The sequence below is a fragment of the Protopterus annectens genome, chromosome 2.part0 (assembly GCF_019279795.1).
Source record: "Protopterus annectens isolate FY-2018-M chromosome 2.part0, PAN1.0, whole genome shotgun sequence".
In the NCBI taxonomy this organism is placed as follows: Eukaryota; Metazoa; Chordata; order Ceratodontiformes; family Protopteridae; genus Protopterus; species Protopterus annectens.
Genome location: NC_056728.1, coordinates 443,043,315 through 443,061,435, shown reverse-complemented (window position 1 = coordinate 443,061,435; position 18,121 = coordinate 443,043,315). Strand labels below are relative to the sequence as shown.

General features: G+C 46.4%; 1 protein-coding gene across 3 annotated transcripts in view; it reads right to left on the bottom strand.

The window, feature by feature from the left end:
• The window catches only part of CEP78 (centrosomal protein 78), a 1,514,071-nt gene that overhangs the window by 947,865 nt on the left and 548,085 nt on the right, over positions 1-18,121 (bottom strand). For all 3 annotated transcript variants that reach the window (XM_044060872.1, XM_044060873.1, XM_044060875.1), the window contains exon 6: positions 4,078-4,181. In XM_044060872.1, coding sequence (XP_043916807.1) covers positions 4,078-4,181 — 104 coding nt within the window. The remainder of the gene's footprint in view (positions 1-4,077; positions 4,182-18,121) is intronic.

Below are 18,121 nucleotides of genomic sequence, written 5' to 3'. Positions count from 1 at the left end.
ACCACTGTGGCTGGGGGAAAGGGTTACTAAATAATCGCGAGGACATGAAGATGAAAGCTCCAAACCAGATCTGGAGTCAGAAAGACTTTGGATTGCAATGAGTCTATTCTCGCCCCTATGTAGTCCAGGACCTGAACCAGTTCTAGAAAGGACTTGGCTATATTTATAATGATGCCCAGCCAGTCTGACAACTTCTAGAAATAATCCCTGGCTTGACAGAGCAGTTGCCTGGTGGGAGTGGCAAGGAGCCAATCATCCAAGTACAGATAGACCTGTATGCCCTGAAGCCTCAGGTGAGCCACTACTGCTGTCATGACCTTGGTGAACACCCTGGGGGCTGTGATGAGACCGAAGGGTAGGGCCCGGAACTGGTAGTGATTGGCCCCTAGCCGAAAGCAGAGAAACTTCCAGGAGCGTCTGTGCATTTTTATATGGTAGTACGCATCTTGGAGGTCTGTAGAGCACATCCAGTCGTGTTCCTGCAGGTAAGGCAGGATGGATTGTAAAGTGACCATCCAGAACTTTTCTTTGGCAACTGACAGGTTCAGAGTAGAAATGTCAAGAATCGGCCTGGAGTCCTCCTCCTTTTTTGGCACCAAAAAGAACCTGGAATAGATGCCTGATCCAGAGTGATCTGGGGGGACAGGCTGGATGGCCTATTTGCTTAGAAGCTTTTCTACTTCGATGGCTGCTGCCTCCCTTTCACAGGTGGATCGTCTGGGAGGTGCTTTGGGGGGAGAGGGACATGTCACAAGGGAACTGTGTAACCTCTGGATATTATTTGGAGCACCCAACTGTCTGTTGACATGGACTCCCACACCGTCAGGTGCATAGAGAAATGGCCCCGACTGCCTCTAGAGTAGAGCAATTGGGCAAACCCTCAGGACTGCTGTGCAGGTGTGTCTGAGAACAGTTCTTGAGACCCGAAGTTCTTCGGACCCCCCCCCCCTGCCTCTGGGCCAGCGTCGGTCTTGTCCCCCTCTGCCTCTAGGGGAAAAGGAGCCCTGAGTGTCCCAGGAATACGGAGACTTCCGGCACCACATCTTCTTGTGTCCCCGCTGATTCCTGGTGAAGGATCTTTGGGGGTTAGATAAGCAGATCCCGAAGGCAGACAGTGTCTTCCCATCCTTCTCACTCTGGACTAGTGTGTCACGGACCGTCTTCCCAAACAAGAAAGAGCCATCATAGGGAGCATTCGCAAAAGACGCTTTGAAGGGTTCCGTGAAATTACACAGCCTGAGTCAGGCTTGTCACCTCATAGTAATGCCGGACCCAGCCGCCCGTGCCGCTCCTTCGGTGGCATGAGAAAGGAGTCACATGGACGTGTTGCTAACCGCTTTCAAAGTGGCCATTCGCGTAGAGAATGTGCGTTTATCCTCTGGTGACATGGACTGCGGGGGAGATGCAGTGAACTCCCTGATCAGGTCAAGCGGCAGTCTGGTAACATGGGCCATATAGTTCAGCTCCCTTATACAAAAGGTTGCTGAAGCATAAGTCCACTTTCCCAACCAGTCCACTGTCCTGGATTCTCGAACCAGGGGATAGACTGTGGAACTCTCCTGAGCCAGTTCCTTTTTCGTGGCAGCTGCTACCACCATGGCATCCACTGGGGACCCTTTGTTCCAGCTCAGTCTATCTACCGAGGGGCTCAAGATTTTATCTAGTCCTTTTGGGATTGGCTCCACGGTGTCTGGTTCTTTCCATGCCCTGGTGGTAATGAGGTCCACCAGGGGGGTCCGCGGGGGGGGGGGGGCACCCAAGAAGTAGATGGGCCCGTGTCGAATGCCTGCAGAAACACCGACTAGTCCGAGGAAGGCTTGGGGGCAGACCAACCCCCCTTCCCCCACTGGTGCAGGATCTCCATGATGTCTCCAAATGAGACATCTTTGGGGGTTGATCTTGGGGAGCCTTTCCCTTCCTCCAAATCAGTATGCTCCATGAGGGACTTGGGGGGGGGGGGGGTCCAAGTGCCTCCTCTTGCACTTGTGTTTGTGAGGAACTTCTTCAGTGGGACTCTCCAGAGAGGACACATGAACTGCTTGGGGTTCCTCGGGGGGAACAGTCTGGGGCATGTCGATCACGAGCTGTCCCTGCATGGGCAAACTGGCAGAAGATGCACCCAGTATAAAGGGGGTCGGGACGGACTCCGAGGAGATAATCAGGGGCCTCGATCCATTAGCAAGAACCCTTTCCACCACATCGAATGCTGAGGGGGGGTGAGCCTTCTGAGTAACTGACAGAGAGGATGCCCTCCCTGGATCCGACATGGGGATCGGAGCCGAGCCCGAAGACGCCGAGGCACCAAGGGGTAGATCTTGGCCCGACAAAGTCAGTGCCAAAGGGGAAAACCCCAACCCCTTGGATCCGACTCCCAGGCTATGGCTCCGAGAGCTCGGATCCGACCCACTCAGATCCGACGCACTCAAGGTAACTGCCGGCGTCGAGGTAGGTGGTACCATCGGCGCCGACCCCCTGACTCCAGGACCTCTCGGATCCAGGAACTCTGAAACCAAAGAATGGATTGGAGATGGAGAAATCGGGGCAAATAGTGGCAGTGAGCTAACCCCTCCAATGGGAGAGGGAGCCAGTAAGACCCCCATCTGAAGAGGAGTGCGAAAAAACCTTCACATCAATCTGTCTATGTCGGCTTCAGAAAGGCTTCTAGTTGACCTAGAAGAGGCCGCTGATGCTGGCCGGGAAGAACGGTGACTGGAGGCCCTAGACGAAGGCTGAACCTCCTCCGGCTCCAGGAAAAACCTCAGAGATCGGAACTGAGGGGAAGTCGGCTTAGAAGGTGCAGGAAGCTTGAGAGGAGGACCCACCAGATCTGAGCACTCCAGGGATCTTTTCCTCCCTTTCTCTTTTTCACGGTGCCTCTCTTTCTCTTTTTTTTCTTCTCCCTTTCCCTGGGATGGTGGTCGGAAGGGTAAGTCCCAGTCTGGGAGGGAGAAGAGGACACAACAGTAGTGGAGGGAGCGGTCACAGCTGTGACTGCCGCTACAGAAGATGAGGAGGCAGCCAACTCCATGGAGGGGAGAAGCCCCTTCAAGATTAATTTAGCCTTATGGTCTTTCAAGGCCCTGGGGTTAAACCCCGCACATATGGTGCACTCAATGGCCAGATGAGCTGCCCCTAAACAAACAACTCACATTGTGTGGCCATCCGCAGGGGATATCTTATGGCCACACTCTGTGCATTTTCTGAAGACCAACTTATGTTAATCTGCCATAATAGTGGCTGAACACTCAGACACACACTCAAACGTGAGGCCGGAAAGGGGAGGAGAAGGCCTACACTAGCACTAGACTAACAACAAAACTACTAAAGATTTTTTTTAAATTATCTTTTAACCTCAACAGAGAACGCGAAGGCAAGGAATAAAGGGACTTAAAGAATTAAGGAAACGCACACTTTCACTCAAAAAACCCAGAAACAAGTCTTACCACCTGGAGCTCAGTAATCATGATGCAGGAGAAGCCGCGGCAAACGAGATCTGAGGGAAGGAAGGAGTTGCAGTGGTATTTATAGGTAGGGGAGGAGCTTGGAGCTCGGATCTGATGCTGGTGAAACTGCTGTCTCAGATCCAGTCCGGATCAAAACCCATCGGTTGATGACCAAATGAAGTCAACTACTTCAGATACATTATTTTATGAAGAATTTTATTCAAAAATAGGTCTCAGAAAGTTAGGAATATTAGGTGGAAAAAATGAATCACAGTTTTGTTAGCACCACATGCTGTGGTGCAAAAGGTAAATAAACAGAGGTCACCTAAACACTTTAAGCTCTAAAAGTGTCCATTAAAGTTTAACAGGCTTAATATACACTTACAGAAACAGGCATTGTTAAAATATGCATCAAATTGCAATTAACATAAAATGCTGCATTTTGAAGTCCAGTCACAGATATTTTCAGACTGCAAATCATAATGTACCTGGCTATTCACTCCTACAAACCAACAAAATTACAGTCAAAACATAAATAAATACTGATAGTACATAAAAAACAGCTATAGCTGACATTAATACAAAAACTTAAGAGACCCATTTCTTGAACAAATTCAGTGAAACCATGCAGTACCTTCACTATTCGAGCCAAATTTTCAGCACCACGCCAGGTCAGACTGCATCCTGTAAAGTTTACTGTCTTGATTGTAGTAGAGTTCTTCAAATACTGGCAAATAACTGAAAAGATAAATCTTACTTAAATCTTTGAAGGAAGAAAATGATGCTCACAAATGCAAGGTAATAACTTTGAACTCTCATCTTGAGTTATATTACTCAAACTTTTTAATTCACTTGTATCCTTAGATTTTTAATCGCTAAACCCTACAAGTAAAAGGTAGGAATGAAGACTCCTCACTCCCTAACTAACTCTAGTGGGTGTAAAATGACTTGGATAAAATAGTCCCATCTTCTTAGTGTTGTTAGTCCATGTTCTTGCTTGGCAATGCTCCCAGTATGCAATTTAAGCTATAAACAAGCAAGTGCTTGCTTGCACTGACGTGGCAACTGTAGTAACAATGGTTAGGAAGTATAAGGCAGCTGGTAAGTAAGAATCAAGACCGACCATACTCTAGTACATTCAAGATACAAAAGTTATGTATCCACCATAAAGATAGATTCATGTTGTATCTTTCTATCTGGTGCAAACTGTAGTTATCAAATATGACTCCGATCTGAGACTGGCCATATCCGAAAGACTTTAGGGTAGGTGAGAGGGACGGTTGAACTAGAGGGAAAGAGACAACATGGATCTACCTTTATTGTGAATTCATATATTTTGTATCCAATGTTGTCTTTTCTGTCTGGGTTCATCCTGTGGGACAGAGTCCACAGCCACGTCACACCCTATGGAAGTCCTCAAAAAGCACATTCTGCAATATGGAGGAACCAGAGGTGGCCCTTAACCTCAAATGAATATCCAATTGGTACTGGGCACAAACATATGAGAACCCACCCAAGCAGCAGCAGCACAAAATATCCAAAGCAGCTCTAGAGAAAAAAGTCATAGTTGTAGCCATAGCTTTAGTGGAATGACCTTTTGGTTTAAGGCCTTCCCTTTCAAGCTATACCCAAATGAAATATAATCAAGCAAGCCACTTAGACAGAGTGACCTTAGACAATGGCATACCCAATAGGGCAGCTTTTGAAAAAGAGACCAGACTGATTAGACTTTCTGAAAGATTGGGTTCTGTACAAATAAAACCTCAGTTGTCTATGGACATCGATACAATGCAGTAAATATTTTCCTTTATGGAAAACTCAGGGAAAGAAATCACTGGTAAGTGAATGGTCTGATTCAAACTGTTCTTAGTTGCCACCTTTGACAGATCCATTTAGAGAAACACCCTAATTTTATGAAAAACCAAATATGGAGGTACCGAGGACAGGGCCTGCAGTTCTGACACACATCTGGCAGATGTAACAGGCACCAACAATAATGTCTTCCAAGACAACAGCTTCTCAACCATAGCTGATGGCTCAAATGGAGGTGCAGCAAGCAATTAAAGCATAAAGGCAAGTCCCATGGTGGAACAGGATCCCAGACTGGAGGGCGCAACAAAAAGGCTCCCTTTGAGAAAGAACTTCAAAATTTTCAGAGGCACCAAAGGCATATTATATCTGCCAAAGTCAAGGTTAGAAATAGCTGCCAACTGTACCTTAATAGAATAACTAGATCCCAAGAAAAACAAGTCAGCAAAAAAGCCCAGAATAACCTCCAAAGGGGCTGAGAAAGGGTCAAAACCTTTAGAATTAGCCCAAAAATTGAAACGTTTCCACTTACTAGCATACACCCTACGAACAGACACCTTCTGACACAAGGACAAAATATGCAGCACTCTGTCTGAAAGCTTGAGATCTCTGGCAATCGGGAATTTGAGAAACCATGTGGTTAACCTGAGTGTCTGAAGGATGGGTGGATCCAAGCCCGGTGGGTGAGAAATCAGATCTGGACTGGGATCTAGGATCCAAGGAATGTGCCAAAGAAAGGGCAAGCACACCTGATGGGGCCAAAAGGCAGCAAAGGGAATCTCAGTCACTCAGCAATGGGCAGCCTTCTGAAGAAACTTTATTACCAAGAGGGTTGCAGGATATGCATACAGGAGACCTGGGGACCAAGCATATAGAACAGTGTCCCAGGGTGATTGTCCCTGAGGAGGAACTAAGGCATAACAGCTACTGCACTTGATATTGGATGGGAAAGCAAGTAGGATGCAACACTGAGTGCCCCATCACTGAAAACTCCGAGTCACAACCCTCAGATTTTACTGACCACTCATGAGGAAAAAAAAATGTTTCTGCTCATACTGTCTACTAAAATGCTGGATTTCCTTGAGATATCCATCCCAACCAGAAATTCTTGACATGAAATTGCCCACTGTCGCTCTATCATAGCCTCCCAACAAAGGGGGTAAAGATCAGGTTCCTCTTTGTTTGTTCACATATTATATGACAGACATATTTGTCCATCTGAATGGAGATCACACCCTTGGGGAGAAAGTCCTGAAAAGCCTGCAACACATGGAGGACTGCTGTCATATTAAGACATTGATATGAAGATTGGCTCGATCATGGACCACATTCATTGAAGAGTACTCCCTTTGAAATGTCCTCCCCCAACCTAGACGAGAAGAGTCTGTCATGACATACATAGCGAGGAGGAAGAACAGTCTCCCAGTAGACACTGGGGAAACTCCAGACATCATCTGATTTAACCTTGACCCATTTATCAACATAATGGGAAAGTCCACCAGAAAAGTGAAGACCACTGCAATGTAAGTGACCACTGCAGAGCTCTCATGTGGTATCTTGCCAGAGGAACTAAGCAGATGGCAGCCACCATGTACTCTGAGAGCTTGACAACTAGCGACGCTAAAGGCTTTCTGTAAGACAAAAAAGAAATGGCTTGACAATGATGGATAGACACCCTAGGAGCTGGAAGTTTTGCAATTTAAAAGACTGCATCCATGTGGCAACCTATTACTTCTAGCATCTGAACAGGGTGAAGACTGGACTTTTGATAGCTGACAATAATCCCCAAGAAAAGGAACATCTGCAGTAAGGTGTCTCTGGCTCTTACTAATGATAATCTCATAGAGGTGGGTAGGAGCCAAATGTCCAGTTATGGGAAGATCTGGAAGCCCTGCAGCCTAAGCCAGGCTGCTACGACTGCAATGCACTTGAATACCTGGAGGAGCAGTTGTAAGACCAAAGGGCAATGCTTTGAACTGACAATGACTGACTCCCAGCCAGAGGTGCAGAAACCTCCTAGAATGTCTCCCAATCTTTAATGATGATAGGCATTCCTGAGGTCAACTGAGCACATCCAAATGTCCTTCGTCAAGGGAAGCAGGAAGGGCTGCACTGTCACTATCCGGAACTTAGTCTGTTTTACAAATTGATTCAACTCGCTCAAATCTAAAATCAGCATAACGTTGTCATACCAAAAAAGAACCATGAATAAATTCCAGATCCACCTCTTGGATGACTCCATTTACTAACAGCTTCTGTATTTCGATGGCTGCATCCCTGCTATGATGGTGTTGCATGTCTGAAAGATGCTTGGGATTTACCTTCGGTGTATCTAAAAATGGAATCATATAACCTCTGGGCATGACTCTCAACACCCATGTGTCTGAGGTGATAGCCTCCCAAGCTCCTGGCTGCACAGCCAAACAATCCCTGATTGCCTCCAGAGATGGATAGTTTGGCAACCCCTCAGGATCACTGAAAGTCTCCTGGAGAAATCTCTGTGGAAGCCCTGGTTCGGCAGATGACCACTGCTGCACTTGCAGTGCTCGTTGTGGTTGTCCCCGTGCCACTGGGGGGGAACTTTCCACAGGAGCTTCCTGAAAAGGTTACTGTGCTTTTCTAAAGAAGAGACATTTCACCCCTTTTTGGTTCTGTCCCCTAAATTACACACATACAACAGTGTTGACACATGGCAATACTCGCACCAGGGGCTTAGGATGTGCCATCAGCCACATTAGTAAGCAGACACATGAACATGTTAGCAATACATTGCAGGTGGGCAACTGTCTCTGTCTGTCCAAAGTCTGTTGCGTCTTAAACACTCTTAGCACTTCCAACATAACGTCCCGCTGAAGTCTCATAAAGTAAGCCAGGTAATTGAAAGCTCTCAGTGCAAATGTGGCCAAGAAGTAGCAGCGCTTCCCTAACTGGTCCAATGCCCAAGACTCTCTAGTCAGGAAATGAACAAATTAACTCTCTTCAGTGATGTACTCCTTAGTAGCTGCCACCACCACAATAGCATAAGAGGCATGACCCTTATTCCAGTGTTGCAGGTCCTTGGAGAGGCCAGGATCTTCAAAACTGTTTCTACTGTATTAGGTTCCTTCTATGCCCTCCAAGACAAAAAGTGATAAGCATGTCAGGAGAGTGAACCACCCAGGATATGGATGGGCTCACCACAAAGACCTCACCTCCAAAAATCCAGACTCCTCTAGAGATGGGGTAAGGCAGTTCAATACCCCTCACTGGCACAGCAACTCCAAAAGGTCACTAAAAGAAGGATCACTGCGGTGGGATTTAGAGGACCCCCCCTCCTTCATCGAGGTCAGTATCCTTGGTGAGGGATTCCTCTGGGGAATCCAGATGTTGCCTCTTGCATCACCTTTCCAGAAACTTCCTGCCTGGGGGGGGCTGGTACTGGTCAGGTACATTTTGGGAAGGGAGCTTGTTGATGCACACCACACACTAATTGAAACCTTTATCCATACCACACTAAATATACACTAACTATAAAAACAATAAACCAGCATGCACTATCTTACTAACTATAAAAAGCATACAAGGCAGGAAAAGCCTGTGAATGAAACATACTACCTAAACCTAACCTACAAAATCTACACAACCTAAACCTACACAAACAATAAAGTGCACCAAAAACACTACCAACTACTAAGAAAAACTAGGGTAGAGGAGAAAGCACTAGAAAAAGATACACCCCAGTGCAGCTCAAGACAAGCTGCTGTCCAGGAAGGCAACAAACAAAATCTGGGGTAATCCTAATAGGGCAAGGCATTATGGGTAGAGGAGAAGGATATGAACCGTCTTGGATTCGATAACCCAGAGACTGAATCCAGAAAGAAAAGACAACGTAAAGAAGTTATGTACTCACCATTGTTGTTCTTCATTTGTCTTAAGCCTATGGGTATAGGTACTGACACTGGTGCAGAGCCGGCCATATCCAAACTACGGTGCCAAAACTGAGCTTCTCCCCTACCCATAATGCCCCTCTCTCCCTCACTATCTCAGATCAAGTTTGCCTGATAAGTAGGTTACTGACCCAAACCCCTAGAAACACGGTGACAGTGAACAACCTCTAGAAGAGTAGGTAGTAGACAGAACAGCAGGCCTCCTCTGCCAGGCCTAATACTCGTGGAAAGGGGGAAGGAGGGAGGGAAGGTTGAAGACAAATGAAGAACAACAATGCAGATGGAACGTTATGGTGAGTACATAACTTCTTTATCTGACATTGTTGTCTTCATTTGATCTTCAACCTGTGGGACAGAGCCCCCAGCTACTTGAGTCCTTGGTGGCCCTAAGGAAGGATGTTTCAGAGCATGGCAGTACCAAAGGAAGCTCTGCTCCTAGATGAAATATCCAATTTGCAATGGGATATGAAGGTGTGAGACATAGCCCATGTAGCTGCAGCGCATACCTCATCAACTAGTACCCTGGAAAAAAAAGCTGATGAAGTAGACACAGCCTGGTGGAGTGTGCCTTCACCTTAAAAGAAAAAAAAAGAGGAACACCATGCTTCTTATAAATAAAAGTGATACACTTCTTAATCCGGTTGGCAATGGTTACCTTGGAAACAGGCGATCTCAATCTGGACTTAGAATATGATACAAAACTGACTGGACTTCCTGAAAGATTTGGTTCGGTGTAGACAGAAATAGAGCTGCCTATGTACATCAAGCATGTGTAACTGATACTTCCCTTTATTTTGAAACTCTGGGAAGAACACAGGAAGATGAATGACCCGATTAATATTCTTCTATGAGGTGACCTTGGGCATGAAGGAAAGATTCAGCCTAGGAGAAACATGATCTTTGTGAAAAATAAGGAATGGGAGGGGGCTGAATGCAAAGTGCCTGTAACTCAAAATCCCACTTAGATGAAGTAAGGGCTACCAATAGGGCTGTTTTCCATGACAAAAACTGTAGATCCACTCTTGCAGAGTGCTCAAAGGGAGATGACACCAGCACTTGAAGTACAAAGGTTAGGTCACAAGGAGGGGCCAGGTCCTTAACTGCAGGCCATAAAAGAAACGTTCCTTTCAAAAAGGCCTTGCACAATCTAGAAGCGGCCAGAGAAGAATCCTTTAGTCTGACAAGATAATGGGATATGGCAGCTAGTTGGACTTTAACTGCAGAAAAACTGGCATCTTGGTTGAAGATACAAGCCAGAAAGTCTAAAACCGAAGGAATAGAAGCAGTAAAAGGATCCACCAAATTGTAGGATGCCCAAATGGAAAATGTTTCCATTTGCTAGCATAGATCGTCATGGTGGATGACTTGTGAGCGGAAAGCAATATATGCTTCACAGAAGATGATAGCTCAGGAACTCTAGCCAACATTGAAACTGCAAAAGCCATGCTGTGAGCTTCAGGCTTTCCAGATCAGAATGATAATCGCCCTCCAGATTGGAAATCAGATCCAGACATCGATCCAGAATCCAAGGAGGACTGACACCGTGAGACCAAAGGAGAGGAAACCAAACCTGACAAGTCCAGAAGGGAGCAATGAGGATCACATGGTATCCCGAACTCTGAGCCTTCTGAAGGAATTTCGCCATAAGAGGAAGAGGACGGTACGCAGACTGGGGGGCCAAGCATGAACTAAAGTGTCTCTGAGAGTCCATCCTCTGGGTCAAATCAGGGTGAAAAACTCACTGTGCTTGAAGCTGGAAGGTGAGGCGAAGAGATTGCAGCTCGGTTAACTCCATTTCTGGAAGATCATGTCCAACACTGATTGTTTCAAAAAATGGTCTTGCTGAGTTTGTCTGCTAGGATGTTGGAACACCCCGGAATGTGTATTGCAAAAAGAAGGCAGCCCAAGGAAATCGCCCATTCCCACAATCTCATGGCCTCTCGACAGAGGGGGTAAGATCTGGTTCCTCCTTGTTTGTTGACATACCAGACCACAGTCATGTTGTCTGTCTGCACTGCAATAGTTCCTCGCGGGAGAAATGAATGCAGTGCCTGCAATGCCAGAAGCACTGCCCTCATCTCCAGAATGCTGATGTGTAGCTTGGTCACTAACACTGACCACGTCCCTTGAACAGACAGTCCCAGCCAATGCCCCCCCCCCCCGAGCCAGGAGGTGTCCGTGGTGACTGTAGTCACAGGAGCGGGAGCCACGAAAGATCAACCTTCTGCTAAATTCTGAGTGTTCAAACACCACAGTATGGAGGACCTGCAGGTTCTGGACAGCGCAATGGGATGGGACAGGAGTTGGTCCAGGAGCAACAACTGAACTGATAGGGTCCATTGGAGAACTCGCATGTGTTGCCTTGCCAACAGTAAAAACACAATGATTGCTGCCACAAATAAGAGCTTGAAGGATTTGGGCTGCTGACAGCAAAGGCATATCCAGAAGAACAAACACCTGCCCCTGAAGAGACTGAATCCTGTCGCTGGTGAGAAAGATCTTACACAGAGACGTATTCAACAGTGCTCCGATGAATTCCAAGGAATGGAGAGACTCCAGTTTTGATTTGGGAAAGTTTATTGTGATGCCCAAGGTCGAAGCTAACTGAAGGAACTGGTCCCTGGCCTGAAGAAGCTAATGTTTGGTGGGTGCAGCTAGAAACCAGGTAAGGGAAAACCCATATCCCCTGCAGCCTGAGATACGCTGTGAGTACTGCTACCACTTTGGTGAACATCCCGGGGGCTGTGGTGAGACCAAATGGGATTACCCTGAACTGATAATGCCTGTCTTCTGATTGGAAGCGTAGAAACCTCCTATGACGGTTGTCCATCTTTCGGTGATAGTAAGCATCCTGGAGGTCCACCGAGCACATCCAGTAGTCCTTCAGATGGTAGGGAAGGATGGATTGAATTGTAACTATCCAGAACTTTGTCTTGGTGAAAAACCTGTTCAAGCGGGTGGTATCCAAGATTAGTCTGTGTCCCCCTGTCTTTTTGGGCACCAAAAAAAACCTTGAGTAGACACCTGATCTGGATAGTCCTGGGGGGATGCACTAGATGACTCGCTTGTTGAGCAGCTTTGAAATTTCGAGTTTGGCTGCCTCTCTATGAGCGGGTGGAACATCTGGGAGAGTCTTTCAGGCCTTTGGTGGGTGAAGAAAGGGCATCAGATAGCCCGTGGAAATAATTTCCAGCACCCACTGATCCAATGTGATGGCTTCGCATGCTGATGGGTGTAGAGAAAAGCGACCTCTTGACAGCCTCCTGGGTAGGACAGCTGGGCAAAACTTCAGGCCCGCTGGAATGGCCTATCCACGTGAGAGTCCCAAGACCCTTGTTCCCCTCAAAGCCCTTCTGACCCTAGGGTGGCGTCTGAAAGAATCATTCCCTGATCTGCCTCTAGGGGAAGATTCTGCCAGTGAGTCTTGATGGAAGACCCTGGACTTCCTGAACTACAACTTGTTACTGCCTCTTTGATACCTGGAGTAGGAACACTGAGGAGTAGATAAGTGGATTCCAACATCAGACAGGGTCTTACAGTCCTTCTCGCACTGGGCTAAAGTATCCTTCACAGATGGACCGAACAGGGAAGATCCACCGAAGGGGGCATTTATGAAGGCTTCCTTAAAGGGCTCAGAGAAGTTGCAAAGCCACATCCAGGCATGACGCCTAGTAGCAATGCCTGAGCCAACTGCTTTAGATGTGCCCTCTGTGGCATAGGAGAAAAGCTTCATAGAGGTGTTAGAAATGGCTTTGAGAGTGGCCAGTCTGGAGAAGAAGATCTCTGCCAACACAGACTCCGGGGTAGATGTAAAAAGCTCCTCTATGAGTGATCTCTGCAGTCCAGTGACATGCACCATGTAATTCAGCTCCCTCAGAGAGAAGGTCGCTGATTTATAAACACACTTCCCCAGTCTGTCTATCGCTCTGGACTCCCTGTCAGATGGATAGACAGGGGAGCTCTCCAGGGCCAGCTCCTTTTTTGTGGCAGCTGCAACCACCAAGCCATCAACTGGGACGCTCTTTTGCCAAAAAGCCCTATCTGGTGGGAGGCTAAGGACCTTGTTAGGGCATTTTGGGACTGGTTCCACCGCGTCTGGTTCCTTCCATGCCCTGGGGGTGATAAGGTCTACTAAGGGGTCTGCAGAGTGGGTCACCCAGGAAGTACATGGGCCTGTGCCAAACACAGCCAGGAACACTGACTCATCCGGATTGGGCTTTGGGGATGATCATCCACCCTTCTAACGTAGAATTTCCATGATGTCTCAAAAGGAAACATCATCAGCTGGAGAGAGTCCTCACCTTCCTCCTAGTCAGTGTTTTAGATGACAGACTCAGGGGTGAAGTCATGTACTTCCGCTTGCACAGGTGCGTCCGGTGGACTTCCTCGAGGGGAGATTCCAGGGAGGAACTGGAAGCCTGGAGCTCCGAAGGGAGAGAAATCTGGAAGGTCGGGGAAGGCTGTCGTTGAAGTGGAGGACTAGAGACAATGGGTCCAGAGTCCAGCTGGAGCTGAAGAGGATCCGGAGGGGGAGGCATCGAGGATCTCAACACTAAAGTCGACAGGACCCTCTCCAGCACATTGAACGCCACGGAGGAAGTACAGTTGTGTACACTTACCATAAATGTAGATGTTTGAGTGTATTCACTGTTGCAGTCATTACATTTGGGTAATCTGCTAGCAGGTTGCCCTCAGTCGGCCTGATTAACAAAGTCTTAGGTCATGCGTCGGTTGCTGTCTCTTCTTCCAAGATGTCAGGTCGTCAGGGGTATAAAACATACTGCCGACGCCATTACATCAGTTTTTCTTGACCCAGATGTCACGTGCCCCCCAAATGGGGAGCCAAATATTTAAGTAATTAAAAACACAAAAAATATATACCACCAAACAAAAGCAAATACACCAAAAAGGCTTTTAAGCATAGTAAAGGAAAGTAGAGGTATAGTAAGAGAAAAACAGGGGGTTGGAGGGAGGGCAACCAGGACTGCAACAGTGAATACACTCGAACATCTACATTTATGGTAAGTGTACACAACTGTACTATGTTCTTCGTGTTTCGCTGTTGCAGTCATTACATTTGGGTAGATTCCCAAAGCTATGGTTGGGAGGATGGATTTACACAGCATTAGGACCAGCTATAAGGCCCTGCAGGTCAGCAGTGGCAAAGCCAGCTCTGGATTTAGAGAAGAAAGGTAAATGGCAATGTTTGGTGAACGTATGAACTGAGCTCCAGGTAGCAGCTTCTAGAATGTCTCTGGTAGGAACACCTCTGAGAAAAGCTGTAGAAGTAGATGCAGCCCTGGTGGAATGAGATCTAATCCCCTGGGGGATAGTTTTACCATGGTGCATATAGCAGAAACAAATACAATGGCTTACCCATTTGGAAATAGTCTGTTTTGAAATAGCCTTTCCCTCTGCCCCTGCAGCAAATGCCACCAGTAGTTCAGATTTTCTTAGAGATTTTGTCCTGTTTAAGTAAAATCTAAGTTGTCTGTATACATCCAATGAATGCAGAATCCATTCCCCCTTGTTCTGTGGATTGGGAAAGAAAGTTGGCAAATGAATGGTCTGATTAAGAGCCACACTGGATACCACCTTAGGCATGAAGGATGGATTGGTCCTGAGAGACACCCTGTCTGCATGAAAAACAATGAAAGGCTCCACTGCCATAAGAGCCTGTAATTCAGAAGTGACTGCTAAAAGGAAAGCTGTTTTCCAGGAGAGAAAGTTTAAGTCTGCAGTAGCAGCTGACTCGAAAAGAGGGAGAGGGAGTTTTTCCAATACAAAATTGAGGTCCCAGGCAGGGGTTGGTGTTCTTCTGGGTGGTCTTACGTTTTTGGCCCCTCTGAGATACTGCTTTAGTAGAGGCTAAGAGAAGAGGGGAGGTTCTGTGTTGCAATGAGCTGAAATGGCTGAGGCATGGATTTTTATGGAAGTGAAGGTCAGGCTCTTGTGAAGCATCTCAGTTAAGTATTGTAAAATCTGAGGAATATTGGGTACTGCTGTGTTTATCCCTTGTGATGGATTCCAGGCAAAGAATCTTTTCCATTTGTCAGCATAAGATTTTCTAGTACTAGGCCTTCTTGCCTCCAAAATAACATCCATCACAGGTTTGCTGAGGAATGCTAAGGGTGAATTTAGGTGATTAGCCACGCTGCAAGATTCAAAGTTTGGAGCTGAGTGTGCAGAATTTGGTTGTTCTGCTGAGATAGTAAGTAAGGTGTCTGAGGCAGGTGCCATGGTGGAAGTTGTGACACATTGCGCAGGAGTGGGTACCAGTGTTGGTGAGGCCAGTCTGGAGCAATCAAAATCATTTTTGGTTTGTCCTGTTTGACTTTTAGTAGAACTTTGGAGAGCAAAGGCAGAGGGGGGAAAAGCATAGACTGATAGGTTTTTCCAGCTGAATGATAGAGCATCCACTTTCCAGGTTCTTTTGTGATGAGTTCTTGTGCAGAATTTGTTCAACTGATAGTTCTCGGGTGAGGCAAAAAGATCTATGTCTGGACTCCCCAATTTGCGTGTCAACATGTTGAATATCCATGGTTCCAGTTTCCATTCGTGTGGGTCCATGAGATTTCTGCTTAGTTCATCTGCCAGAGCATTCAGCTTTCCTGGCGGGAATTGGGCCTGTAGTTGTATTTGATAGGTCAAGGACGTGTTCCACAATGCCATGGCTAGTCTGCAAAGGGGGTAGGAGTGTGTACCCTCCTGCTTGTTTATGTACCACATAACTGTGGTGTTGTCTGTCTTTATCATTAATTGTCCTGGATGAAGGTAGTCCTTGAAGGCTGTCAGTGCGTTCTGTACAGCTAGCATCTCTTTTTGATTGATATGAAGGTGCTTTTGATTTTGGCTCCATTTGTCCTGAATGCACTTCCTTGCCAGATGAGCCCCCCCCCCCCCCCCAAGCATAGTCTGATGCGTCTGTAGTTAGAGTCTGGGCGGCAGGGAGTGGAATGAATGGCAGTCCCTTGTTTTGGTGGCAGGCCTCTACCCACCATAGGAACTCTAGTTGCAGGCAAGGTATGATAGGAATCGTTGTTTCCAGGCTGTGACACTGTTGACTCCATAAACTTTTTAAGTACCACTGAAGTTTCCTCATATGCAGACTTGCATATGGAATTAGAAGAATGCAGGAGGCCATGAACCCCAAGGCTTGCAGAATTTGTCTTGCAGATAGCAGGGTTTTTGTGGCCACCTGTTTAAAGTAAGTTACCAAATGAATTTGCTTTTCTGGCGTAAGGTAAGCCATCTGGGCAGTTGTATTCAAGCTTGCGCCCAGGAATGTAGTTTTCTGAGAGGGTACCAGTTGTGATTTCTTTTCATTTGTGGTGTACCCTAGACAAGTTAGCACCCTTTTTACAAACGCCAGATGTTTTAGAAGAATGTCCCTGTTTTCTGCCTGATTTAGACAATCGTCCAGGTATGGATATATTTGAATATTTCTTTGTCTGCAAAATGCAATTACTGGAGCCAGGCACTTTGTGAAGACCCTGGGTGCAGTAGATAAGCCAAAGGGCAGTGCAGAGAACTGGTAATGCAAGTAGCCTGCTTTGAAGCGGAGGTATCTTCTGCAAGATTCTCTGATTAGGATATGCAGGTAAGTTTAAGCCTCTTTTAAGTCTACAGCTACCAACCAGGTATCTTTGCCTAGCACAGTAAGTAACTGTTGAAGAGTTAGCATCTTGAATTTTGGAATGTCCAGAAATGTGTTTAGAGTAGATAAGTCCAAAATATGACGCCATGATTTGTCTTTTCTGGGTACCAGGAAAAGTCTTGAATAGAAACCTTGTCCCTTTTCCTCTTCTGGTACTGGTTGAATAGCCCCCATGTTCATGAGGGACAGTACTTGTTTCTGGGCCTCTGTCCACTGATTTGGGGGCAGGTCTGGCCATCCATTTAGGATTGGCAACGTGTGAAAATGGAATCTGTATCCCTGGGATACTATATTTAAAACCCATTTGTCATGGGTTATAAGTTGCCAGTTTCTTGCATGAAATGCCAGTTTTCCCCCCAAAGGGGCGGCTAAAAGGTAAGTGCTTGGTAAGTGTAAAGGGAAGTCATTGAGACCGTTTACCATAGGGAGGTGCCTTGATGTTTCAAGATTTGGAGGAGGAGGCACCCCATTGTTTTGTTCTAAAAGTACCTTGTGACTGAAACCTGGAACCTTTGGAATGTCTGGGTTTGGTTTGAGTGACTCTCAAAGGGACTGGAAAGGACCAGTTCTTAGTAAGCCAGTGCCTACTAAATCTTGGAGGTTGCACTTGTAAGAAATCTTTCACTGTTTGCATAGATTTAGCTTTATCTTCTATCTTTTTGAAAACTTCTTCAGCCTTATTACCAAAGAGATGGTCCTGTTGCAAAGGAGCAGCAACAATTTTGCTTTAACATGATCAGGCAGAGTTTGCTCTTTGAGCTAAGCATGCCTTCTTAGAACAGACCCAGTTACAGCAGCCCTGCAAGAGGCCTCCAAAGAATCAAAACCACATTGCAAAGTATGTTTTCCAACTTGTTCAGCTGAATGCAATAAATCCTGTAAATCTTTATTTTCCACACAGTCAGAAATTAACATAATTTTTTGTTTAGGCAGTCCCATGATATGCTGTTGATATTTAAGCATATGAAATTGACAGTTTAAAGCCCTGATTGCCAAGGCTGCAGAAGTGTAAACCTTCTTACCCCATCTATCCAGCACCCTGGAATCTCTATCAGAAGGGGTAGGATTTTTAGCAGTAGAGGCCTTAATGCCCTTGGGACCCTGAGAAATGGTTTCAGGATCTGCAATAGGATTTTTGAAAAGGAAATTGTGGGAGTCAGGAACCCTGTAGTACCTGTCTGGCTTGCAAGGATCCGGAGGCAGAAAATCAGGAGCCATACCAGATTCTGAAAAAAACATCATCAACAATGTCTAGAACAGGAGGAATAGCCAAAGGCCTATGCTGA